The sequence below is a fragment of the Notolepis coatsorum genome (assembly GCF_963971535.1).
Source record: "Notolepis coatsorum genome assembly, chromosome: 3".
Lineage (NCBI taxonomy): Eukaryota > Metazoa > Chordata > Actinopteri > Aulopiformes > Paralepididae > Notolepis > Notolepis coatsorum.
In genome coordinates this window covers 174,952,711-174,980,190 of record NC_140167.1, presented here as the reverse complement: position 1 = coordinate 174,980,190, position 27,480 = coordinate 174,952,711, and the positions used below count along the sequence as shown (strand labels likewise).

General features: G+C 44.6%; 1 protein-coding gene across 1 annotated transcript; it reads right to left on the bottom strand.

Annotated features, from left to right (window-relative positions):
* On the bottom strand, window positions 1-27,480 carry plcl1 (phospholipase C like 1; the record flags this gene model as incomplete). The annotated part of the gene is made up of 8 exons (XM_084311443.1): window positions 1-48; window positions 4,859-5,035; window positions 5,828-6,929; window positions 7,401-7,792; window positions 13,948-14,235; window positions 19,388-19,675; window positions 21,797-21,871; window positions 27,451-27,480. 8 exons carry the CDS (start codon window positions 27,478-27,480, stop codon window positions 1-3), a joined length of 2,400 nt encoding a protein of 799 aa, XP_084167569.1.

The window sequence follows — 27,480 nt, the reverse complement described above, 5'->3', positions numbered from 1 at the left end:
CTAGGCGGTCGTAAGATCAACAAGGTTCATTATGCCGAAGACACGGTCCTGATTGCCAACACAGAATAAGAACTGTAAGAACTTTTTAATCTAGTAGTAGAAAAGTGTGAAAATTAAAGGTCTGACAGTAATACAACGTTATGTATGGTAATATTTGGCATGGAGACATTCCTAAATGTAAGATCAAGATTCACAATGAAGTGGTACAGTAGCTCAGTAGGACAACACTGACGGCAGGTCAGACACTGAGAGATGAAGAATAATAGCGAGAAACAAACATTCATCAAGATGGAGAAAGTACTAAAGAATTGTAATATGAATATCATGAAGAGATACAGGATACTGAAGGACCCATGACAACACCGGTTGACAAAATGACGGTCAATATCTGTAAAGCGCTTACTTTGATCTTTAACATTATGCGGCTACATTGATCCACTGTGTCTGTCCATCTACGTCTGTTTTTAATTCATATTCAATGATTAGTGTCCATTTGTTGGACAGACAGAGTTGATGTTATGTTCTCATTTAAAAATAAACCAAGGGACAGAAATACCTTCCGTCAATTTCTGCTCATTGACTGATCAATGACAGATCAATGCAGCCTTATTTAGCGCATCGCGCAAACATACTGTTGCTGGTCTGGACTTGTCCTCTTAGCTCCTCTCCAGTCGAGCTACAGTCATCTCTAGAGCCTCCTTTCTCTCCTTCACGCGAAGTTAAATCTACTCTAAATGAAAGTGAAACTTAAGTATACTCTATAGGCTACTGCAACCTATAAAACAGAACTGCTGTCCGCGTAGACACAATCAGTTTATAATGTTGTCTGACTACTTCTTACTGTCTTCTACTATCCTGCACTCTTCCTACTATACTAACATGTCTCTCTACTACTATGCACTCAACACTGCAGCACTCAAGTTTCAACACTTTGATGAACATTGTTCCTCAGCTGCCAGAGTTGTACCCTTCCTGCTGACTTGTCGTACAGAACTTGTAAGCCGCTTTGGATAAAAGCGGCAGCTAAATTACTAAATTTAAATGTATTGATAACACGCTTAGTAGTTTACAAATGACAGTTTTTTTATTTGATAAATGTGGGCACTGATGTGCAATAATGAACTAAATGGGTTTTATACACCGGTGGGGGCGATGGGCAAGTAATGTGCTCGGTTGATTGATTGATTGAAAACTTTATTAACAGATTGCAGAATGGGTACAATACAGTACAGCTCAATACACACAATTGTTAAGGGGATGCAGACCAGAGAAAGACTTTCGTCTTGTTTACATCAGGGTCCCCCATAATGGACGGTGGAGCCTGAACACAGAGTAACACCAGTATCACCGACTACCACGGCAAGACTAGTAAGATAAGATAAGATATTCCTTAATAAGGATAAGATATTTCCCTTGGGGAAATTCAGGCATCATAGCAGCATGGAGGGGAGGTACAGGTATGGGCAGGGTACTAGTAGAAGACATAATACAGGCAATACAATTATAGTACAGTAGAAAAGTAAAAATAGGCAGTGTGAACAATATAATTAACTGTGAATATACACTTGAGCAAGTAGGCAGTGTAATCAAGGTGAGGATGAGGGTCTGTATCAGTTATATTATACATTACAATAAATATGGTCACAATAAACACTAGAATCTAAATATATACTATGAGTAAGTGAAGTATACAGTATACACAGGTGCAGTATACATAAGGTACGTATATCGTGTGATATACGTCATAATGTTATATGTTGTAGTCTGTGCCGTTTAGTGGGAGTCAGACACACTCAGTGATCAGACTGTACTCCCATGTGAGACACGGACAATCACATCAAAGCTAGGGAAAGGATTAGCTGGTACGGAAATAAGGTCCTGGGGGGGAAATGCTAGGAATTTCATGGACTGACAAGATCACAAATGAGTAAGTGAGGGGAAGATCAGGAGTGAACGCTGAACTAATGAGAACAATCATCAAAAGACGAATGAGTTTCGTGGGGCACCTCATTTGTGCAGCTGGACTGGAGAACCTAATCATAACAGGATACATAGAAGGAACTAGAGACGTAGGAATACAGAGATACACACTAATGGATCATTTCGAAAGATGGAGTAACTGTGACTTGAATTAACTATTACACTTTACACGAGATCGACAACTGTGGAGAACCAAGGTCGCCAACGGCTGTCGCCATGGTCGAGGATAACGATGTGTTATTATGGTGGTTCTGTGTTTTATAGTTTATACTTGGCTTTAAAATAAACAGGCAAATGTCCATCCTAAAAGCAACATGAGAATTGCCTCTGTTGTCATAATAAATCTAATTTTTAACTTCCTCTTGTAGATTAGATCTTGATGATTGCCTGACTTTTTATAGCTTGTCTTGTGACCATAAGTTAGACAATTATTTACCAGGCAAACTTTGCTACACATTATTTCCTCACCTTCCTTTTATTTTAAATCCTCTTTTCTCTCCGTTTTCCTTTTTTCCCCACTGGACAAGAACACCTTGAAAATCAGGGCCAAAAAAAACTGTTTTGTCTTTTAAACATCATTTTTCACCTGTATAAATAAATAAGTGGAAAATGTAGCACCAGTAGTTATTATCATTTTCGTAATGCATTTGGCATTTGGACAAATCCCACATGGACTACTCCCTTCCCACCCACCCACCCCCTCCTAATGTACAGTTTCCTCCCCCTCGTATATATTATCTGTTAGGATTTTCTGTTACAGTAGGATAACAGTACTGTATATTTGCATATCTTGTATGTCACAAATGTAACAGTACTGTATACCTGTATGTCATGTATGTCAGAAATGTCAAGATATATGTTGCGTATGTCATTAATGTCATTATGAATTGAAAATGCCCTGATGTAAACAAGATGGAAGTCTTTCTCTGGCCTGCATCCCCTTAACAATTGTGTGTATTAGGGCGGCTATGTGGTGCAGTGGGCAAGGCGCTCACCACGAATACTGGAGACGCTGGGTTCGCCTGTTCGAGCCCAGCGCTCCACATTGCTTTCAGTTTAGCTGGTCGTCCGTACTAATACACATTGGCAGTATTAGGGGGTGGGAAACTGATGGGTGGGGATCGGGCGTTGTGGACAGTGACTCCTACAGGTCGGCTGGTGCGCCTGGGCAGTAGAATCAGGAAGCGATGGGGGCGGCGCCCCTCCAAAGCGCAGACCCTTGACGCTGAAAGATCGCGCCGCGCAGGTGAAAAGATGCGACTGCTGTTACCTCGAGTATCGGAGGGGACTCGTGCTATGTATGACTTAGTCCACATTGCAGCCGGCTTGTGGGAGGCATGAAACAGCGTTCGAGACAGGGGAGGGTTGAATTGGATGATACGAAATTGGGATGGGAAAAAAATTAAATAATTAATTAAAAATAAAAATAGAAAAATGGGAGAAAAAAGTGGATAAAAAAATAAAACAATTGTGTGTATTGAGCCATACTGTATTGTACCCATTCTGCAATCTGTTAATAACGTTTTCAATCAATTAATCAATCAATCAATCAATCAATCAATCAATCAATCCCTATGAAACCCACTGTACTGTTACAAAACCTCCTTAGTCTGACCCCTCCTTATTTGATTTATTAAAATCGTCATCTACTCCCTATAACACCAGAGCTGCTCACCATATCTCTCTAGATGTTCCCCTGTTAACCCTTCCTTCGGTCAGCCCACCTTCCAGTTTGCTGCTCCCAGCAGTTGGCACGAGATGCAAAATACTTTGAAAATGGACAGACTGATCCCCTTCACTACTATCTTTTTGTCCCCATTCCCTGTTACCCTTCAAGAGGCCCCTTTGTCCTCTCGCCAGGCCGTCATTTTAAATAAGAATCTGTCCTTAACTGACTTGCCTGGTTAAATAAATAAAAATAAAAAGTACAATCTAGTGCTTTGTCTTCATAACAGAGGTATGTGTGCTGTGAGACAGGGTTCTGTACACATGCACTTATCTGACGTGGACCGAGAGAACACGTTGTATCAGTTGTGACAGCTTGTCATTTTGATTCAGCCTCACTAATACACAACTGTCTAGACTGAGGACGCAGGCCTAAACACACAGCGCCTTGGTCAACTAATACACTCTTGTTTTTTTACTGTCTTTTACTATTATGCACTTTATTACTTGTTCATATTTGTTGATACTTTTTGCACATTACTGCTCAACTGCGCAGCCCTGTTACAGTATATATTCCATCCTGTACTAAATCCTGTAAATATTCAACACTGTATTGTTATTTTTATTCTAATTAGTGTATATACCTGACCACATCGTGCACAGTTGTACAGCCCTGGCCTATTCCTATTTTTATTTCATAATTATATTCTATTCTATTGTGCTTCTATGTCAATTTTATTTTATTCCACCATTTTATTTTGTATTCTACCATAATCGTCTTTCCGTCAATGTCGCAAAAAATTTAAAATAAAAAATGAAATTCCTTGTGTGTGAAAACTACTTGGCAATAAAGACCTTTCTGATTCTGATTCTGATGACTAAGGAATCTACCTTGCCTATATTACTACCTACTATGCTAATATGTCTTTACTACTATGCACTCAAGACTGCAGCACTCAAGTTCAACACTGTTTGACGAACAATCTTACTGACCCTGAACTGCCCTTCCTGCTGACTTGTCGTACAGAACTTGTAAATCACTTTGGATTAAAGCGTCAGCTAATTGACTAAATGTAAATGTAAATATATTCATAAGAGGTTCCCTATTAAATGTATTCACTGTGTTGCACGACGTTACTCCCCAGTAAGTGACAGAGCAGCGGCTGAGCAAAGCAGTGATAAATCGCACGCTGCTCAAATAAACAGGTCTCACCTGAAACTCGAAGGTCTCGTCGAACAGCGGGTCGTCCTGGTTCTGAGCCGCGGTGCGGGTCCGTTGTTCAGCGCAGTCGGCCGGGACGCCGTGCAGCTCCAGCACCACGTAGGGGTCAATGACCTCTCCTTTAGCCCCCGCACCCTGCGGCTTGGGCAGGTTGTGGGCACTGATCACCTGCACAGGAGATTGTTAAGCAAATCATCAAAAGAAATAATATATAAAATGAATAGTTGTATAATATACAAAAATTATATATATATATATATATATAAACTAAAAGGAGAAAACCTTCAAAGGAAAGAAGGGACCGCACACTCCACAGGACTCGTTTTTGCTTATTTATTGTTTGCACAACGCGTTTCGCTGTCGCTTCCTCAGGTGCTATGCATAGCACCTGAGGAAGCGACAGCGAAACGCGTTGTGCAAACAATAAATAAGCAAAAACGAGTCCTGTGGAGTGTGCGGTCCCTTCTTTCCTTTGAAGGTTTTCTCCTTTTAGTTTATTTATCTCTCTTGCGCTGACCTGCACCTCCAGTCGGGGTCCAACCAGATGTGCACGAGTCCTATCTAGTTTAATATATATATATATATATATATATATATATATATATATATATATATATATATATATATATATATATATATATATATATATATATATATATATATATATATATATATATATAATATATAAAACGAACGGTTCCACTAAACTATCTATTGTACTATAAAATCAACATGTTTACAGAGAGAGAGAGAGAATGCTTGCAGGAAAATGACACAATTTCAAATGGCACATGTTATTTCAATTGAATTTAATATAAGAAAAATGCATATTATATAGAGACATATATATATATTATAAAAAGTTTACTGACAAATAATACCAATAATACAGATGTATTATTTGTACCAAAATATAATGTAGACACAGACACGGAACACAGAAGGCACGTCTCTGTATACCTTGACTCGTAGAGTCTGAGGTGGCACTCCCGGCATACAGCCCTGTGTGTGGGCACTGAAATACGACACCTCCTCCCTCATCACAGCCGGGCGGAGCACATAGCCGCTGCCTCCGTTCATGCTGAAGCGGCCTCTGTGGAGGTCCAGCATGGCGCCGGGCGTTTGCTGGTTCAACGCCACCAGCTGGACCCCTCCCTTCCAGTAGCCCTGGGGGTTTGGGTTGCTGGAGTCCAGCCGCACGGAGCTGGGCCGCACCCTGCTCAGGGTGCGCTTGGTGAACATCACCAGGTCCTCCGGGCTCTCGTTGGTCAGCCGCCCCGCCTCCCCCTCCCCCAGGGAGCAGAGCGTCCAATAGGGCGGCTCGGGAGGCAGGGGTGTGCTAGGGGAACACGGGCTACTGGGCGGAGAATGCTTGGCTCTCTGGGCGTAGAAGCTGCGGCTGCCCATGCGGGCGATGGCCACCAGGTCCGACAGCTCCCTCCGTAGGCGGAGCCTCCTGGGCTGAGGGGGCGGCGGCACCACTAACACCACGCCCAGTTCCTCCTCGCCGGGGATGGTCATTCGCCGTCCCGCCAGAGGCCCTCCCCCTCCTATCTCCTCGTCCTCCTCGGACACTTCGCCCTCGGAGCCGCCCTCCTCCGGGGGCAGTTTCTTTCCCACCAGCAGGATGCGTCCCTTCAGCTGCTCCGGGGAGGGCAGGGTGGTGGCCCGCACCCCCAGGCTGACGGGCAGGGCCTCCGGGGTGTAGAGGCGCAGCTGGAACACTTTCTTCAGGTGCTGTGCCAGGACGCGCTGCTGGCCCGGGGAGCACCGCTGGCAGAGGTACACCAGCAGCGGGTACTGGGACGTCAGGAAGGCATACTTGTTGACCACCTCCAGAGCGGAGCGGATGGTGACGGGGGCGTGGTGGTGGTGGTGGTGGTGGTGGTGGTGGCGGGGGATGTCGGCACCGTAATCCACCCCGAGGAGAGGCTCCCCGTCGGGGCCGTCGGTCACTCCCAGCTCCAGGCATCGGCAGCCGGCCTGCAGAGCCTTGGTCAGCCCTCCCAGGTCTGCTCTGCCGTGGACCTGGTCATCCAGTAGGTAGGAACGATACGAGGCACTGAGGGAACAAGCAGCAGTACAGCTTTAGACATACTGTACTCGTATACTGTATACTGATAATAATTCATAAACATTATTTACCGTAAATCCTATTTAACAGGAAAGAAAGGTAAAAATCCATCGTCATCTAGAAACATTTAATGCCACTTAAGCATACTAGGGGAAAAAAACACAAAAATTCTTGCACGTTCCATACAAGCTCTCGCCAGACAGAACAAGCTCCCGGTAGCCGCGCTAAAAACTACTTGAATACAAATTAAATTTCATATATTCAATATCATTTGATTAATTTCATCTCCCGACAGCCGGGTCAAACCTGTGCAAATGAAATGCACAACTTTTTAATACCTTTTAAGGCCTTAAATTGAGAATTGTGAATTTAATACTTTTTAAGACCTTTTAACACCCCCCAGACACCCTGCATAAGACTTCCACTGATGACCAAATGTAAGAAAAGATGAAGTCCCACCTAATGTAGTAGTGGGACAGGGGCATGTGCATGTCCTGGCACACCCCCAGGTGCTCCGGGTCCAGCAACTGGCACTCCGAGGACTGCAGGTAGCGGGCGAAGCCGTCCAGGCCCAGCAGACCCCGCTCCCTGCCCTGGGCCGAGGGCTCGTAGCGGCGCAGCACCTCCAGGCAGCCCTCGGCCGTGGCCAGGGACAGGCCCTGCTCCGTCTCCAGGAAGAGGCGGAGGTCCTGGGTGTCCAGGCACTCGCGGTCCTTGGACAGCTGCACCAGCAGGAAGTAGACGTCGGGCCGCGTGCAGAGCTCACAGAACGCCTCCTCGAACTCCTCCAGGGTCACGTGGGACGTGAGCTTCTCCTTGCGGCACTGGATCTCCTTGAAGCGTTGACGCACCTGGGGGGCGGGGGGGGAGGAGAGGAGAGGGAGAAGAGGGAGAAGAGAGATAGAGAAGAGAGATAGAGAAGAGAGATAGAGAAGAGGGAGAAGATGGAGAAGAGAGATAGAGAAGAGAGAGAAGAGAGATAGAGTAGAGAGATAGAGAAGAAAGATAGAGAAGAGAGATAGAGAAGAGGGAGAAGAGAGATAGAGAAGAGAGATAGAGAAGAGGGAGAAGAGGGAGAAGAGAGATAGAGAAGAGAGAGAAGAGAGATAGAGTAGAGAGATAGAGAAGAGAGATAGAAAAGAGAGATAGAGAAGAGGGAGAAGAGAGATAGAGTAGAGAGATAGAGAAGAGAGAGAAGAGGCAGAAGAGAGATAGAGAAGAGGGAGAAGAGAGATAGAGAAGAGAGATAGAGAAGAGGGAGAAGAGAGATAGAGAAGAGGGAGAAGAGAGATAGAGAAGAGAGATATAGAAGAGATAGATAGTACATAGTATATTAAATCAATGTACTCTGGTAATATGTGCAGCGTAAAAATTGGCAAAAAAAGAACAGAATTCTTTACCCAAGGGCGAGGCGTTCGTCAGGGCTGCAACCTCAGCCCGGCACTCTTCAATATCTATATTAATGAATTTGCTAATATACTAGAAAAGTCCTCTGCCCCCGGTGTAAGTCTCCACAATCGGGAAGTGAAATGCCTGCTCTTTGCAGATGACCTGGTTGTGTTGTCCCCCACAGCAGACGGCCTACAGCAGAGCCTGGACCTGCTAGAGCATTACTGTCAGACCTGGGCCCTGGCAGTAAACCCCAAAAAGACCAAAATAATGGTATTCCAAAAAAGATCCAGATCTCAGGACGTCCTACCAAAGTTCTCAATTGGTACAAAACATGTAGAGTACTGCACACATTACACATATTTAGGCCTAAAACTAAGTTCAACTGGACATTTTAAGGAAGCAGTCAATGAGCTGAGAGGGAAAGCACGCCGGGCTTTCTATGCCATAAAAATAAATATACAAACAGAAATACCAATTCGAATCTGGTTCAAATTAATTGAATGTGTTATTGAACCAATTGCACTCTATGGCAGTGAGGTGTGGGGTCCACTTACAAAACAAGACTTTACCCAATGGGACAAACACCCCATTGAGACCCTGCATGCAGAGTTCTGTAAGATTCTCCTACATGTCCAGAGGAAAACTACAAACAATGCATGCAGGGCAGAATTAGGCCGTTACCCACTAATACTAAAAATACAAAAAAGAGCAATTAACTTTTGGACACACCTAAAACGAAGTGACCCCCTCTTGTACCATTATCAAGCCCTGCAGTGCCAAGAGCTGAGGAGCATCAGGAACCCCCTTACTCAGCTGGTCCTGAGGCTGAGTCCACAAACGTGCTCTCTTAACACACCTCAGGAACAGAACACATCACCAATCAGAATAAATCAAATTACTACACAGCTAATACAAAACTACATCACCTATTGGAAAACACAAACAAAAGCACAGAGCAAAATGCAGTGCTATCTGGCTCTAAATCGACAGTACACCATAGCAGATTACTTGAGCATGGTGACTGATCAACAACTAAAAAGAACCTTGACAAAATACAGACTGAGTGAGCACAGCCTCGCTGTTGAAAAGGGAAGGCACAGGAAAACCTGGCTCCCTGCAGAGCAAAGGCTATGCTGTCATTGCATCCTCAGTGAGCCTGAAACTGAGTTGCACTTCCTTACCAAATGTGAAAAATATAAAGATATTAGAGAAACGCATTTTAAAAACAACAAAAGGTTTTCTTGCACTACCAGATACAGGAAAACTACCAGTCCTACTAGGGGATGACTCAACAAGCTGTGAGCTAGCAGCAGCCTATGTTGCTGCCTGCCACAAACTGAGGGACAATGAGTGACAGTCACCTGACATGTTTACGCCGTAATATTTTATGTTCTATTTTATGATGAACAATTTTGTATATACTATGACATTAATATGTGTTTTGTAATCCATGCTTATATTATCAACCATTTGCTTTGGCAACATGTACAAGTTGCGTCATGCCAATAAAGCCATTTGAATTGAATTGAATTGATAGAGAAGAGGGAGAAGAGGGAGAAGAGAGATAGAGAAGAGAGATAGAGAAGAGGGAGAAGAGGGGGAAGAGAGATAGAGAAGAGGGAGAAGAGAGATAGAGAAGAGGTGGAAGAGATAGAGAAAAGAGATAGAGAAGAGGGAGAAGAGAGATAGAGAAGAGGGAGAAGAGGGAGAAGAGGGAGAAGAGAGATAGAGAAGAGGGAGAAGAGAGATAGAGAAGAGGGAGAAGAGGGAGAAGAGAGATAGAGAAGAGAGATAGAGAAGAGGGAGAAGAGGGAGAAGAGGGAGAAGAGAGATAGAGAAGAGAGATAGAGAAGAGGGAGAAGAGAGATAGAGAAGAGGGATAGAGAAAAGAGATAGAGAAGAGAGATAGATAAGAGAGATAGAGAAGAGAGATAGAGAGATAGAGATAGAGAAGAGAGATAGAGAGATAGAGATAGAGTAGAGAAATAGAGAAGAGAGATAGAGAAGAGAAATAGAGAAGAGATAGAGAGATAGAGAATATAGATAGAGAAGAGAGATAGAGAAGATATAGAAGAGAGATAGAGAAGAGCGATAGAGAAGAGATAGAGAGATAGAGAATATAGATAGAGAAGAGAGATAGAGAAGAGTGATAGAGTAGAGAGATATAGGAGAGAGATAGAGAATATAGATAGAGAAGAGTGATAGAGAAGAGTGATAGAGAAGAGAAATAGAGAAGAGGGAGGAAAAATAGAAGAGAGGGAGTAGAGAGATAGAGAAGAGAAATAGAGAAGAGGGAGAAGAGAGATATAGAAGAGAGAGAGAGAGATAGAGAAGAGAGATAGAGAAGAGAGATAGAGAAGATATAGAAGAGAGATAGAGAAGAGCGATAGAGAAGAGATAGAGAGATAGAGAATATAGATAGAGAAGAGAGATAGAGAAGAGTGATAGAGTAGAGAGATATAGGAGAGAGATAGAGAATATAGATAGAGAAGAGTGATAGAGAAGAGTGATAGAGAAGAGAAATAGAGAAGAGGGAGGAAAAAGAGAAGAGAGGGAGTAGAGAGATAGAGAAGAGAAATAGAGAAGAGGGAGAAGAGGGAGAAGAGAGATATAGAAGAGAGAGAGATAGAGAAGAGAGATAGAGAAGAGAGATAGAGAAGATAAATAGAGAGGAGGGAGAAGAGAGATAGAGAGATATAGAAGAGAGATAGAGAAAAGAGATAGAGAGGAGGGAGAAGAGATAGAAGAGAGAGATAGAGAAGAGAGATAGAGAAGGGAGATATAGAAGAGAAATAGACGAGATAGAGAGATAGAGAAGGGAGATAGAGAAGAGAAATAGAAGAGATAGAGAAGAGAGATAGAGAAGAGAGAGAGAGATAGAGAAGAGTGAGAAGAGGTAAAGAGTGGGGGGGGGCAGAGAGGACGTTTGAGAGCTAACAGTGAAAGAAACACTTCATCTAATATCCTAACCAGTTCAATGAGGTCATGAGTACAATATGCTTATCATTTGTTTGTTTCTATTGGAGATACTTTCTACTTTCTAAGAATTCTAAAGGGTGAGATAATAACAACATAATAATAATTGCATAATAACCTCTAAACCCCCCCTCTCTCTCTCTCTCTCTCTCTCTCTCTCTCTCTCTCTCTCTCTCTCTCTCTCTCTCTCTCTCTCTCTCTCTCTCTCTCTCTCTCTCTCTCTCTCTTACTCTCTCTGTTTTGCCTCTCCATGTGTTTCACTACATTCGTTCCCAGGCCATCCAGGTAGAAATGTCCAGTGGCTGATATCAGCTTACTTAAATATTGATCTGAACACGCTCGCAGGCTGTCAGATAGTCTGTTTATATATATAAATATATATTATACTGTCAATATGTCCAGGGTATTTTTTGTATGTGTTTGCCTGTTGTGCAGGTGGCCTGTAATACAATACAGGAGCCACTAAGCACAGATGTAATGGACCTGCATGAGCGTGACAGAACTCAAGAACTCAATTACAACAGCTGCCAAGGGAGGAGAAACAAGCTTCTCCAAATACAGTGAGAGCCGTTGTTATCAGGTGACGTGCTGTTTAGACTCTGTCCGTCTCTAGATGTATGGAGGCATTTGCATTGTGGTACAGTGACAACATAGTAGAGTGATAACATAAAGCCTGCCTGCCGTACGCTTGCGGAACAGACTCCTTCACATTTTAGGCTGGGTAGCTATAGCTTAGCTTAGGTTGAATTAGTACCTCTAAGGCAAATGTATTTGTAAAGCCCAACGGTAATACAAGTCAAGAAGAAACATCACAATAAATCAAGAACGAAAAAATACCATAAAATCCAAATATGCGACACTCCCAGACATTCCCCAATGAAGATAAGGAACAACTCACAAAAAACCTAGCAATAGGGGGAAAAAAGCAACACAGGCGACGTGGAGGAGAGAAACCTGTTCCATAATGTTACATTTATTGTATAGTCTGTCTGTTGCACCTGCTAGTGGAGACATGGTGTCCTACTCAGACCACCGGTGTTACCTGCGGCTAATCTGTTGTTATTCAGAGTTTGCTCGGAACAGGATAAATCTGCATTTTGCTATGATGCCCCTCTAGCTCATGGAATGAACTCCAACAGTCCTTGAAGCTTGAGATTCTCCCCTCTGTTACAGAGTTAAAGACCTTGATCTCCAACCTTTGTCAATCAAGTTGTACGTGTTTTGATTGATTTGTTGTCCTTGCTTTTTGCCTCGTCTTATTATCTTATTGATTTTATATGCTTTTTTCGGTCATCTGGTAATTGGAAGGTTCCCGGTTCGATTCCCGCTCCTCCCTCGAAGTGTTCTTGAGCAAGACACTTGACCCATAATTGCTCCCGATGAGCAGGTTGGCACTTTGCATGGTCGCCTCCGCCGTTGGCATGTGAATGTGTGAGTGAATGGGTGAATAAGAGGAACAGAATTGTAAAGCGCTTTATAATTGTAAAGCGCTCTATATAAATGCACCATTTAATGCATCTAGTGTATGCTGTTCCAAAGTCTAGGGGTCGTGGAACTGTTCCTGGTGGTCCTGTTTTCCTCTGCTGTACCTACATTTAAGTACCAGTAGGAACCAATAAATATTTTATGTACAGATTCATACTAGGAAGTTACACCGTAAGTTCCGGGTAATTACACCTTAGGTTCTGGGTAATTACACTGCACAATGCAGGGTGTGTCATAAAGTGTTATCAAACCTTTAAATCAATTCTATACTCTGGCCAGTGGAGAGAGGCTCGGGCGGGACTAATATGGTCCCTCTTCCGTGTTCCTGTCAGGAGCCTGGCTGCGGCGTTTTGGACTAATTGCAGTTTTCAGATTTTCAGGAGTTGAGCCCCGCCCTGAGTTGTACGACCCGTTTCTCACCTGCAAGTCAATTTAGATCTTGAAAATGTGTTGAATCAAGATGAGTACAGGGATGCATTCTGGAGTATCCCTACATTGGTGAATTAAAGTGATTCTGATTTTGATAAATGCTAGACATATAGCTCTAATACATTATTACATAATAAATGACCTCTAGTACAATTTAATTTTTTATTTTAATTTTATGTCTATTTTATGTGTATCAGTGACAATCAAACCGTAAATAAAGAGGCCTATTAAGATGTTAGATCCTTTTTTAATTTAAAATTATGTTATTTAATGTTCTATGCATTATCTTTGTCTATTTTGCTGCTGTCTATTTTATGTTCGTTTTATGATTATTTTATGGCTACTTCTATGTCTGCACTTTATGCATTGCTCTTGATCTCCACAATATGTGCTCATTTTATGCCTATGTCCTTTTTACTGCTGTGAGGCACAATTCCTGATATGAAAGGTGCTATACAAATAAAGTATTATTATATTATCATTATCCTAGTACTAGTCCCTCCTAGTACAGTGTCCTAGTGACACTGTGGTTGATATTTTGTATTGTTATTTTGTATATTGTACAGTCTTGTAACATTGTTTTATTCTATAGTATTTTATGTTTATCTTTTATTACTTTTTTATATTTTATATTTGCTTCCACTAATGCACCTTAAAGTTTGAGTCCCAAATCTCGTTGTATGCAAATATGATGACAATAAAGTACAATCTAATCTAATCCTACCTTGGTATCCTTGATGCCGGGGCAGAGCTTACAGATGGCGGCCACCGCGATGTTTTCAGTAACGATGCCGTACCCGTCCTCGTCCACCTGGGCGAACTCCGTCGCCAGCCACTCGCTCCTCATCTTGCTCCCCGAGCTGCCCTCCATCGCCAGGACTCCCCCCTCACCCAGGCCCCCTCCCCCGCCTCCCCCCGCTCCCCCGATGGCGTGGGGGTGGGACACCAGGTAGCGCAGGCCTGTGACCCAGATGTTGGCGACGTCTGCCGACAGCGCCACCAGGTCCAGAGACTGGGGAGAGAGAGGTGAACAACAGAAGGACATCAAGGGATGAATCCATAGCAATCCAGCTGATAGTTACGTATGGAGCTGGTTACACTCTCTTCCTTTATTCGTCCTGGACGCCTATTCTTTAATTGGAGCCGAAGAGTGCTGCCGAGTGCTTCCGCGTTTTCCCTGATTGGCTGCGACACGCCCCGCGGCAGCGCGGCAGCCGCAGAGAGGAGCGGCAGATCTTGCGGCATTATGTAGCCGTAATCCCCGATGTTTTTCCATCGATGCTTAGCTCAACTGGTAGGCCGCCGTGCTGTGGAGCCTGCGGTGCGGCTGGCCACAAGTTTGAATCACTTCAAATTTTTTTTCTTCTTTTTTACGTTTATCATCTCTCGCTATAAACGTGCATTCTTCCGCTGGTTAAGTTTAGGCATTCTTTCGGAGTTGGTTAAGGTTAGGGTTAAGTTAAGGTTAGGCATTATTTCAGAGTTGGTTAAGGTTAGGGTTAAGTTAAGGTTAGTGTAACTGAGGGGTACAATTCCCTGACTGTATTAAATAAGTATGGTATCATTAAACCACTACTGTCTTATGTACATTACTACTGGCCATACAGTACACAGGTATATGAGATGAACACTTCTACAATGACACGGTTCCACACAAATCTTGGTTAGAATAATATTTATTAGCAGCAATAATAGTAGATTACATTACTTTACTTAGAGTCGCGCTTGTAAGGCGAAGAATGTGCGTGAGTAAGTCAAGAGCGTAAGTCCATTATAATATTACGCAGGAGATAATGAATACCACCTGTATCTTAGGAATTATATCTATGGTACACTAGTAGGGCAGCGGGAGATACTAGTAGGGTCCCTCCGGTTGTAGACCAGCAAGGGGAGAGGATTTGTCGGTAGCAAAGTCTGGGTCAACGAAGAATAGGGAGACTCCAGGTACAGGAGACAGTGCAATAATCTCTTGATCCGCAGACGAATAACAGCTATTCTCCGGCATGCAGCTCCGCATGGAAGAAAGCTAGCCAGCCTCAGGCGTCCTAGAGGCGGGCTCGACGATGCTCCTCACAGGGTAAATCCCACACAATTGTGGGTGTAGACGATTCTCCGCTCCATCAGCTACAGGACCAAAGCAAATATAATCCAGCCGAAAAGGGCTATGTAGTCGTCGGGTAGGTTATCCAGTGTACATATCCACACGGTCCTCGTCTAGGGCTCCTCGGATGACGGCACCAGGTTAAGCCGCCCAGCCTGGATAAGCACACTAGCTGGTACGAGGAAGCGTTGGTAATGCTGGTCACTGTAGAACGGTAGCCGCACGATACACTATACATAAATAGACTATTACTGAATTAATAGACTAGGTCGAACTCGACGGTACAGCGTTAAACTCTGATACTTCAGCTATCAATTCGCACGCGGTCTCAAGGCTCTATTTTGGGGCCAAAACGGGCCCTACTTCACAGCACGTTGTATCGTGGTGTGAGGCTTCAACTTATTGGGTAACAGTACTTCTGTATTCACCTGCGCCGTATTTATACGTTAGGTGAACAAACTAGTACCAGCCTTATTTCTGTCTCGTATTCTTGCGCAAACCTGGGCATGTTGAGACAAGCCTTGGCGGTGGCTTTGAACTAGACATTGGGGGTATGGCAGTGGCGCCTAAGGGACCGCTGTCCAATAGGAGAACGAAATATTATGGTCTGTACTAGGTAAAGGGATATTCCGTGTATATGTACAAAGAATACACAAGGGATATCAGACGATATACAAATATTATGCAATATATATCAATTAGTAAATATATATATTCGGTTTAATCTGATCCTTCGTAACAGTTAGGGAGGGTTAAGGTTAGGCATTCTTTCGGAGTTGGTTAAGGTTAGGGTTAAGTTAAGGTTAGGCATTATTTCGGAGTTGGTTAAGGTTAGGGTTAAGTTAAGGTTAGGGAGGGTTAAGGTTAGGCATTATTTCGGAGTTGGCTAAGGTTAGGGTTTGTCACAGAGAATGCCTGTCTGTCTTTCTTGACGTGGAGGATGCAGCCTATTTCCGCACTGCCGCTCTCTCGCGCTGCCGCGGTCACATGGGCGTCATGGCCAATCAGAGAAACGCGACGCACTCTTCGGCTGTGATAAATATAGACGCGTCCTGGACTAGGGTGATGTAATTTATAGGCATGCTGCGGCCTCAATCCTACAATCCCTGGACTCAGTCTGTCACTCTGCCCTCAGATTCATCACTAATGATAGATAAGAAACTCATCACTGTGTCCCTTATGAGAAGGTTGGTTGGCCCTCTCAGATGGTTAACTCGCCGTCGCTTGAACGCCAATCACGAGTATAGTCGGGTTTTAATGGATATTTCTTTTATTAGCGATATCCATTCATTTTCATCCATCCAGCCTGATGTTATCGTTGGGAATGGGTCTGAGCTCGCAAAGGGGCAAACGCCTTCCGGCTGGTATTGCACTCCACTGGGAATGGTATAGTATTTTTCTGGGACGATCCAAGCCGTACGGGCGTGGTTTAAATAATCAGGTGAGATAACTGCCCCCCCCCCATTAGCAATGCTGTTGAACGTGGCACGGACCTCCGTGCCCAGTACTTCAAATGTCGATCAGATAATTGGATTATTTCTTTTGCATTACATCAGATACAAGGTAAGAACATTATATATAAATTTGATCGTTGATCTGATATGTATTTCTACCCCAATCGACGCTGTATCTGTGTGTGTATGTGTGGCTGTTTTCCGTTGGGTGCAGGAGGTGGGGCGCCACGCTACGAGGGCCATTTCATGTATGCACGAGGAAGGACAATAATGATGATCTAGCGTTGATTTCAGGAAGATTCGATAATCAGCCGAAAAATGACAACGTGTTTTGTGTATTCCACGAAAGGGCTATTATCGCGTCTTTCTCTGGAATTACTAGAAATCACCAAAACTATACTCGTATTCAAAACGGTATAAAACGGAAATGTACCGATGAAAAAACGATCCGTTTTGTACATGTTGACTGCAAGCAACTCACTGATAATCGACGAGTGTATTAGACCCATAGCCATAATTTAAGATATATTTTAAGCACTCGCAAATCTCCCAGTCCTCCCATTGATTAAAGCGGTGGCGCTCTAGCGCCCTCTGGCGCACTTAAGCGTGGCGGTCAATGAGTTAAGGTCCCTTGAGTTTGCTCAGAACAGGGTAAATCTGCATTTCGTTACGATGCCCCTCTAGCTCATGGAATGAACTCCAACAGTCCTTAAAGCTTAAGATTCTCCCATCTGTTGCAGAGTTTAAGATCTTGATCTCCAACCTTTGTCAATCAAGTTGTACGTGTTTTAATTGATTTGTTATCCTTGCTCTTTGCTTTGTCTCGTTGCTTATTTCTATATGTACCCTCAACATGACTGTAAATCAGGGGTTCCCAAACTTTTTCAGCTCGAGACCCAAAAGAGAAATTTGGTGTTTCCCCGGGACCCAAACTTACAAAAATACATCATGAATTGCCATAACATACATTTATAAACTACTGATAAAGAACACAACAAACCATGAATTTCAAATGTATATGAAATGTATTTATTTAATTATAAAAGTACATCACAGCAATAATCAGAGTGTAATGTTAAGTTGCTCACCACCTCATAACATATGTACATACAATTTTGTAACACTTCTACTCTCCTTTCTATTTCTCACCCCTTTTTCAACTCTCCATTTCTTACCCCCTCCCTCAGTCCCTCAACCTTAAACCCCAACATTGAGCAACATTCTGATTAATTTGTACTGACTTATTTTAAAATTCTACTGACCTGACATCATGCTAGAAGGGGTATAATATTTAATCTATGGCACAATGAAATATAATGAGAGGTATGTGGCTGGTTGAAGTTTTCACCAGCAGATCTATTCTGGGCTTGGTTTTTGAAAGTGCTATTCTGAGGTCATGCTGAGCATTTAGTCCAGTGTTTCTCAAAGTGGGGGGCGCGCCAGGGGGGGGCAGAGGCATGACAGGGGGGGCCCTGAGATTTATAAAAAAAATAAAATAAAAAATTACAGAAAATTATCACTAAAGTGCTATCTGTTGCAGCTGCACTGTTCTCCATGAAAATACCATTTCTCAAAATCTGAAAATCATTATTTAATAAAACAGAAAAGGATCACCAAGTTACTCTGGATAAAAAAAAACTTTACAGACAACATTGAGACAAAGCTTCCTGACACATCTCCATCCAAACTCTTGGAAGAACTCTTTGAAATCTCATCTGATACCACCTGGAGAGCTAGTTTCAGAGTGTGGTGCTGAGTACCAAGTATCTCATCTCATGGCCCACCAAGTATCTCATGATGCAGCAGTTAAGGTGTTGATACCATTCAGCACCACATACAGTATCTGTGTGAAGCTGGCTTTTCATCCATGACAGCTCTGAAAACAAAATATAGGGCCAATTTGAAAGGTCACCATATTGGTGTTATTTCAATAAATTTAAACATGGCCCATTTCATGACTATTTTGTTGGGGCGAGGGGGGGGGGCCCAAAATATTTTGGTCCGCCAAAGGGGGGCATGACAGAAAAAGTTTGAGAAGCACTGATTTAGTCTGTTTCTGTATTTGTTTTTCAGGTATGCTAGAGTAGAAAACCCAGATTCACATAACTATGTGGTGCCAAACTGAATCAACACATCTACAGCTTTTTTATAAAAAAATATATAATAATTTTAATTTTGTAAATAAAAAAAATAAAAATAAAAAGATTATTGGCGACCCAATAAAAACGGGTCCGTGACCCATTTTGGGTCGCGACCCAGAGTTTGGGAAACGCTGCTGTAAATGAGGGAAACCTCAGTTGCCTTTCGAGGCTAAATAAAGGTTTGAAAATAAATGAAATAAAATAAAACGTTTGTAAGGGCTTGATTTGTAAGGGCTTGATTTATAAGGGCTTTTATTTTGTTGTGTAATGCACAAGTCTTTCTTTCTCTCTCTTTTTCTATTGCTCTCTCTCTTTCGCCTCTTCATTTGCCTTTTGTCCTCTATAGGCTTATTTTATATGAACTCGTCTTTCACTTTGTTTTGTGCATTTCCGCACAAACTTGACTTAAAATCCTCCAATCGTTCTCATACTCTCACCACACGTTCTGCTCTCCTCCCCCCCCCCTACCTGGTACTCGTCTCCGTGTAGGATGGAGAAGGCCGCCTCCTCCGCCAGGTGCTCGGACAGGGGGCCGTTGTGGAGGAAGGTCTCCGTGCTCTTCCCGATGCGGACCTCCCGTACGGCGGAGATGTCCAGCCGGGCCCGGTCCCCGTCCTTCTTGGAGGGCTCCCAGCGCAGGCAGCTCAGGTCGGGGTCCAGGGTGTAGAAGCGGCAGTAGACCCTGGAGTTGGGGCGTACCTTCTTCAGCTCACAGCCGCCCTGCATGAAGGCCAGGCAGTCTGCCGCGCTGCTCACCTGGGCGAGGAGGAGATCCGTGTCCATAATGAGCTCGTTTCGGTTACAGGCAGGATGCAGTCGAAAGCAAACATATCTCGCTCAGCTAAGTGCACAGCTATGGAAACCACAAGGTACTGTTCTCCTGTTCTTACACTGTTAGTACACAGAACCAACAAGGTACAGTATGTAGTGTTCTCCTGTTCTTACACTGTTAGTACACAGAACCAACAAGGTACAGTATGTAGTGTTCTCCTGTTCTTACACTGTTAGTACACAGAACCAACAAGGTATGTAGTGTTCTCCTGTTCTTACACTGTTAGTACACAGAACCAACAAGGTATGTAGTGTTCTCCTGTTCTTACACTGTTAGTACACAGAACCAACAAGGTACAGTATGTACTGTTCTCCTGTTCTTACACTGTTAGTACACAGAACCAACAAGGTATGTAGTGTTTAGGGATGCCCCGATCGATCGGCCACCGATCGTTATCGGCCGATAATCAGTATAAATATGCGATCGGGGAATTCCGATAATTAGTCATATTCGCCGATCGCGGAAACTGATCAAGTGGATATCTCACTCGCTTGTCTCAGACGCACAGGACCTGCAAACTGCTCCTCCTCCCTAGCCCCGCCCGTACCCGTGTAGAGTTTGTAAACACGGAGGCGGACCTCCTCTGCTGAGTCTAGATAGTGCATTCGACCTGAGCTAACGTTAGCTACCTAGCTATCGTTACTGTTTAAACAAAATTACCCAGTCAACTATTCACTTTTAGTAGGCATTGTCTAACGGTATTTAGCCGGCTAGCTACTGATAGCTCCGGATATCAACAAATGCCCCAGGAAGTCCAGTAGCCCATGTTGATATCTCCGTTAGCTTGCGTTAGCTTGCGTTAGCTGACGTTAGTTCACGGTTCAAAACGAAATGTCCGATTGAACTAAATAGTTGTCTTAACGTCATCTAGCCGGCTAGCAGTAGCTACAGATAGCTCCTGATATCAATGTCTTATAACATTGATTGAATGCGTATTCGAGCTGAGGGCTTGCTGAATGTGAAATGACCAAAGCATAACGTTACCAATAGGGTCCCGCTGCAGCGCCGTAGAATCCTTTTTGGAGCTAGGGCTACTAGAGTACACACAGACAGTGGAGCTGTTTGCAGATAGCGAGCATTTTGACTTGTTGCGTGGTGGCGATGTCTCGCAGATAATACAACTACAAGTCTAATTATATAATATATATATTGTATTAAAAAAAAAATTATATAAAATAATTTTTAATTTCTTTTTAATCAAAAACGATCGGTATCGGATCGGTATCGGCCGATATGGCTCACGACGATCGGTGATCGGTATCGGTGGCAAAAAACGTGATCGGGGCATCCCTAGTAGTGTTCTCCTGTTCTTACACTGTTAGTACACAGAACCAACAAGGTACAGTATGTACTGTTCTCCTGTTCTTACACTGTTAGTACACAGAACCAACAAGGTATGTAGTGTTCTCCTGTTCTTACACTGTTACTTAGTACACAGAACCAACAAGGTATGTAGTGTTCTCCTGTTCTTACACTGTTAGTACACAGAACCAACAAGGCATGTAGTGTTCTCCTGTTCTTACACTGTTAGTACAAGTTCAGTTACAATGTGTTTCAGTTACAAGGTGTTTCAGTTACAAGGTGTTTCAGTTACAAGGTGTTTCAGTTACAATGTGTTTCAGTTACAAGGTGTTTCAGTTACAATGTGTTTCAGTTACAATGTGTTTCAGTTACAATGTGTTTCAGTTACAATGTGTTTCAGTTACAATGTGTTTCAGTTACAATGTGTTTCAGTTACAAGGTGTTTCAGTTACAATGTGTTTCAGTTACAATGTGTTTCAGTTACAAGGTGTTTCAGTTACAATGTGTTTCAGTTACAATGTGTTTCAGTTACAATGTGTTTCAGTTACAAGGAGTTTCAGTTACAATGTGTTTCAGTTACAAGGTGTTTCAGTTACAATGTGTTTCAGTTACAAGGTGTTTCAGTTACAATGTGTTTCAGTTACAAGGTAGCCACATTGTTGTATGCAGAACCTATTCCCTTTCAGAGAGGTGATGTGTTGTTGTTGTTGTTGTTGTTGTTGTTGTTGTTGTTGTTGAAGTACCTTCTTCTCCGACGGAATGCTGCTGAAGGACACCATCTTTTTCCTCCCCCCGCTCACCTTGTGCACCGAGGGATCCTGGGGACAGAGAGACACACAGAGCCAAGGTCAGACTGACAAGTTCATTCCTTATAGAGCTTCTTCTGGGCACGTCGAAAAATCTGATCTGGGGTCAGTCTGAGGGTCAGTCAGAGGGTTAGTCTGAGGGTCAGTCTGAGGGTCAGTCTGAGGGTCAGTCTGAGGGTCAGTCTGAGGGTCAGTCTGAGGGTCAGTCTGAGGGTCAGTCTGAGGGTCAGTCTGAGGGTCAGTCTGAGGGTCAGTCAGAGGGTTAGTCTGAGGGTCAGTCTGAGGGTCAGTCTGAGGGTCAGTCTGAGGGTCAGTCTGAGGGTCAGTCAGAGGGTCAGTCAGAGGGTTAGTCAGAGGGTTAGTCGAGGGTCAGTCAGAGGGTCAGTCTGAGGGTCAGTCTGAGGGTCAGTCTGAGGGTCAGTCTGAGGGTCAGTCTGAGGGTCAGTCTGAGGGTCAGTCTGAGGGTCAGTCTGAGGGTCAGTCTGAGGGTCAGTCTGAGGGTCAGTCTGAGGGTCAGTCTGAGGGTCAGTCAGAGGGTTAGTCTGAGGGTCAGTCTGAGGGTCAGTCTGAGGGTCAGTCTGAGGGTCAGTCTGAGGGTCAGTCTGAGGGTCAGTCTGAGGGTCAGTCAGAGGGTCAGTCTGAGGGTCAGTCTGAGGGTCAGTCAGAGGGTTAGTCGAGGGTCAGTCTGAGGGTCAGTCTGAGGGTCAGTCTGAGGGTCAGTCCTACGTCCCTCTGCCTGCCTGGAATGTAATGAAAACCCACAGAACGTGTCTAAAAATGGAATTGGCATATAAGATGAGATATAAGATATTCCTTTATTGATCCCCCTGGGGAAATGCGGCATGCATGCATAGCAGCATGGGGGAGGGGGGAAGGGAGGTACTGGTATGGGCAGGGTAATAGTAGAAAAACGTAAATATATCTGCGTATAAAGATATGAGGAAAAAATAAACAGTGTAAATGTGCAGAATAGCAAAACGAAACTCTGTGTTTTCATAGGAAGGAGCCGCGAAACGTGGGTCAACTTTCTAAAGGAAGAGTAGGTTTTTCAGGCCCTCTGTGGGAAGAAGGGGTGTTTTCCAGACACATCGAATGGAAAAACCCACTGTCAATATCTCCCTGAAGACTTGACACAGGAGTTGTTTATGTAGCCCCCCACCGTTGAAACAACCTGTCGCTACTCAATTGTTTTAACAATTGTTTTAATTCCGAATCATCTTCCAAAAGCTTGGCTGAAGAATCGATTGTGCCATTTAATTTCCTCGCAGGTAATTTAGCACCGATTCACAGCACTGCACAGCAGCCTAGTCGTGTGCGCACACGCTCACCACACACACACACACACACACACACACACACACACACACACACACACACACACATTGACGGGGTCTACAAGCTTGAGCGATCACGACTCCATCTTGTTATTCCCTGCCTACAAACAAAGATCACGTGACGCCGTCGTGTCACGTGAGACAAAAAAATTTACTGACGAATCAGAGGCCACGCTCCAGGACGTGCTCGCAGACACGGATTGGAATATGTTCCAAGGTAGCGCCAGTGACGTCAGCGAGCTCGCAGACACCGTGGTGAGCTATATAACAACAATAGCTGATAGTATTGTCCCCACGAAAAAGGTGCAGGTTTTCCCAAACCAGAAACCGTGGGTGGACAGTACTATTAGAGCAGCTCTGAACTCTCGCACCACTGCTTACAACCTGGGCAGAGAGTCAGGAAACATGGAGGAGTATAAGGCTTCAGTCTATACTCTGCGCAAGGCTGTTAAACTTGCTAAGAGGACATATGCTGATAAACTGGAGACACAAATGGCACAAAACGACACAAGAGGCTTATGGCGGGGACTGAAGACAATAACTGACTACAAAGTCAGCGCCCCCTCAATGGGGAGCGACGACGCCTCTCTCGCGGACAAGCTCAACTCTTTCTACGCTCGGTTTGGTGTAGACAGTGGCGCTGCTAGCTCTCCGGCTAGTGACATCACTGGCGCGCCGGCTGTTGTGGAGGGAGGGGCAACCGCGGGGGGGCGGGGACGCTCTCTCATTGTCGGAACACAGTGTGAGAAGAGCATTTATGCAGGTGAACACCAGGAAAGCGGCAGGCTCAGATGGTATAACAGGACGCATACCTAAGTCCTGTGCCAACCAGCTAGCCCCGGTGTTCACCGCCATATTTAATCAATCCCTGGCGGAGTCAGTGGTCCCTGCCTGCTTCAAGATGTCTACCATCATCCCTGTACCGAAGAAACCCTCCCCAACATGTCTCAATGACTACAGACCGGTGGCACTCACCTCTGTGGTCATGAAATGTTTCGAGAGGCTGGTCAAGGACCACATTTGTGCCTCCCTCCCCAGTGATATGGACCCTATGCAATTTGCATACAGGACAAACAGGTCCACTGACGACGCGGTCTCCCAGGTACTGCACAGCACCCTCTCTCACCTTGACCGTCAGAAGGGGGGCTATGTGAGACTGTTGTTCATTGACTACAGCTCAGCGTTCAACACCATAGTCCCCACCAGACTGGTGGACAAGCTGATCGAGCTGGGTCTGAGCTCCGCCCTGAGCGCCTGGGTACTGGACTTTCTGAGTGAAAGACCCCAGGCGGTCAGGGTGGGGGGTCAGACCTCCAACACCATCACCCTGAGCATCGGGTCCCCCCAGGGCTGTGTTCTGAGCCCCCTGCTGTACTCACTCTACACACACGATTGTGTGGCCAAGTTCAGCTCCAACTCCATAGTGAAGTTTGCAGAAGACACAGTGGTGGTGGGGCTGATCTCGGACAACGACGAGAAGGCCTACCGGGAGGAGGTTGAGGTACTGGAACGCTGGTGCCAGGACAACAGCCTGCTCCTGAACATTGGTAAAACCAAGGAGCTGATCGTGGATTATAGGAGAGGACAGCAGGAGACACACACACCACTGATGATAAACGGGGCTACCGTGGACAGGGTGAGCAGCTTTAAGTACCTGGGGGTCCACATCTCAGAGGATCTGACATGGTCAACACACATAGACACAGTCGTAAAAAAGGCGAAGCAGCGCCTCTACCACCTGAGACAGTTAAGGAAGTTCAGAGTATCGGGGAAGATACTCCAGTCCTTCTACTCCGGAGCTGTAGAGAGCATATTGACTGGAAACATCACTGCCTGGTATGGAAACAGCACGGCACAGGACAAGAAGGCCCTACAGAGAGTGGTGCGCTCAGCCGAGCGTACCACGGGTATTGCACTACCTCCCCTGCAGGTTCTATACAACAAGAGGTGCAAATCCAGAGCCTGCAGAATAATGAAAGACCCCCACCACCCCAATAACAGCCTGTTCCAGCTGCTGAGGTCAGGCAGACGCCTGCGAACCCCAGCTACTAGGACAGAGAGGCTTAGGCTCAGCTTCTTCCCCCAGGCCATCAGAGCCTTGAACAATGAACACTGAGTGCCACAGAACACTGATCTATCCACACACAAGCACACATGAGCACACACACGACACGCACGCTGTGCACACTCACACACTAGCAGCCACTCTAACACTTTAACATGAGCAGACACACACTCATGCCGCACACGCCCACACTTATGGCCAAAAAGGAAAGGTCACTTTAAATTAGTATAACAACAGTAACAGTGTATTGCACTACCTAAGCTACCTAGCATGTCCTATATGCCCTGTAAATAACTATGTACAGATACCGAGATGTCCCACCATGTTACCTGTTACCTGTTACCTGTTTATTGCACAATGTTGTTTTTTATTGGATTCTATTACATGTTGTACCACTGTATTGCACATTGTTGCGGGCAAGACCACCCGCATTTCATTGTATACTTGTATGCCGTGACAAATAAAACTCTTGACTTGACACACACACACACACACACACACACACACACACACACACACACACACACACACACTGACTGATTGACAGCTGAGTCTCTGGGTGGCGGGCAAAATGTCAGCGCTACGTAGCGCTCAGCAGACCCACTCCGTCAGATGGTCAGTGAGGTCAGCAGTAAGAGCCTATTAGAGACCTCCGCTGACTTTTAATGATGAATGAAAAGGCAGGTGTGTCTCCAGCCAATAGTAAGCTGTCTCTGTCTCTCTAATGATTAGCCAATAGTAACCCTTCTCTCTCTCTCTCTCTCTCTCTCTCTCTCTCTCTCTCTCTCTCTCTCTCTCTCTCTCTCTCGTTCTCTCTCTCTCTCTCTTGCTCTCTCTCTCTAATGATCAGCGAATAGTAACCTTTCTCTCTCTCTCTCTAATGATCAGCCAATAGTAACCTGTCTCTATCTCGCTCTCTCCATCTTTCTCTCCAATGATTAGTCCACAGCTCTCTGCATCTGTCTCTATCTCTCTATCTCTCTCTTGCTCTCTCTTTCTCTCTCTCTTCCCCTATCTCTCTCTCTCCCTCCCTATCTCTCTCTATCACCTTCTCTCTCCTTCGTTCTCTCTCTCTCCCTCCCTATCTATCTCTCTATCACCTTCTCTCTTCTTCGTTCTCTCTCTCCCTCTCTATCTATCTCTCTATCACCTTCTCTCTCCTTCGTTCTCTCTCTCTCCCTCCCTATCTATCTCTCCCCCTCCCTCTCTCTCTCCATCTTTCTCTCTCTCTCCCTCCATCTTTCACTCTCTCTCCCTCCCTATCTCTCTCCCTCTCTCCCTCACTTTCTCTCTCTCCATCTCTCTCACCTTCATTTCACTATATGTCTTGTGTATATGTATGTGATGAATAAACCTCTTGAATCTTGAATTTCTCTCTCTCCCTCCCTATCTCTCTCCCTATTTCTCCCTCACTCTCACTTCAACGATCAGCCCACAGCTCTCTCTCTCTCTGTTTTTCTGTCTCTCTCTTCCAAGGCCAGCATCACAAAGGTACAAGAGAATGGGTTGAATGGAATCACGCTTCGCCTCGCCGGTAGGGATGGGTACCGAATTAAGGTACCTACCGAATCACGTCGGTACTACCGAGTAACGATTCACGTGAGATCCGTCGGTGCCACATTTCGGTACTGTAAAAAAACAAAGCAGTCGGGGCAATGGCAAGCCGAAAACGGTCGAAAGTGTGGTTATTTGAAGTTTGGATTTTTTTTTAACAACTGAGGTAGGTAGATTACATTTTTAGAGACTAAAGTACAGAAAAAAGGTACAGAAAAAAGGTACCGTTGGGTACCGGTACCGGTATCGGTTCAAATGTGAAAGGTACCCAACCCTAGCCTACGCCTGCTCCGCATCACAGCCGGGCAGATGAACACGGAGTGGAATGAACTCCAGGCACACAGGGCGATGGCGGTGTGTCATGTCATCTAATTTTACTGGTCAGAACTTCAATCTGTCTGGCTGTCTGGCCGTCGTCACATCGAATCGAATGCGAGTCAAAAGAGTGAGAAGAACAACACATTTAAATGCTCTAATGAGGACGTCAGCCGCCTCCCCGAAAACAGACAGACTCTCCGTTGAAGTTTTGACAAGTTGGGATCATTTCAACGACTTCAGGCGAGAGTTTGACAAATAAGCGGATCTTATGTTTAGGTTGTATAGAACGCTTCCAAGTCGAATGAAATTACACGACGTACCAGTCCGTCGCCCGGGGATCTTAAATTCAT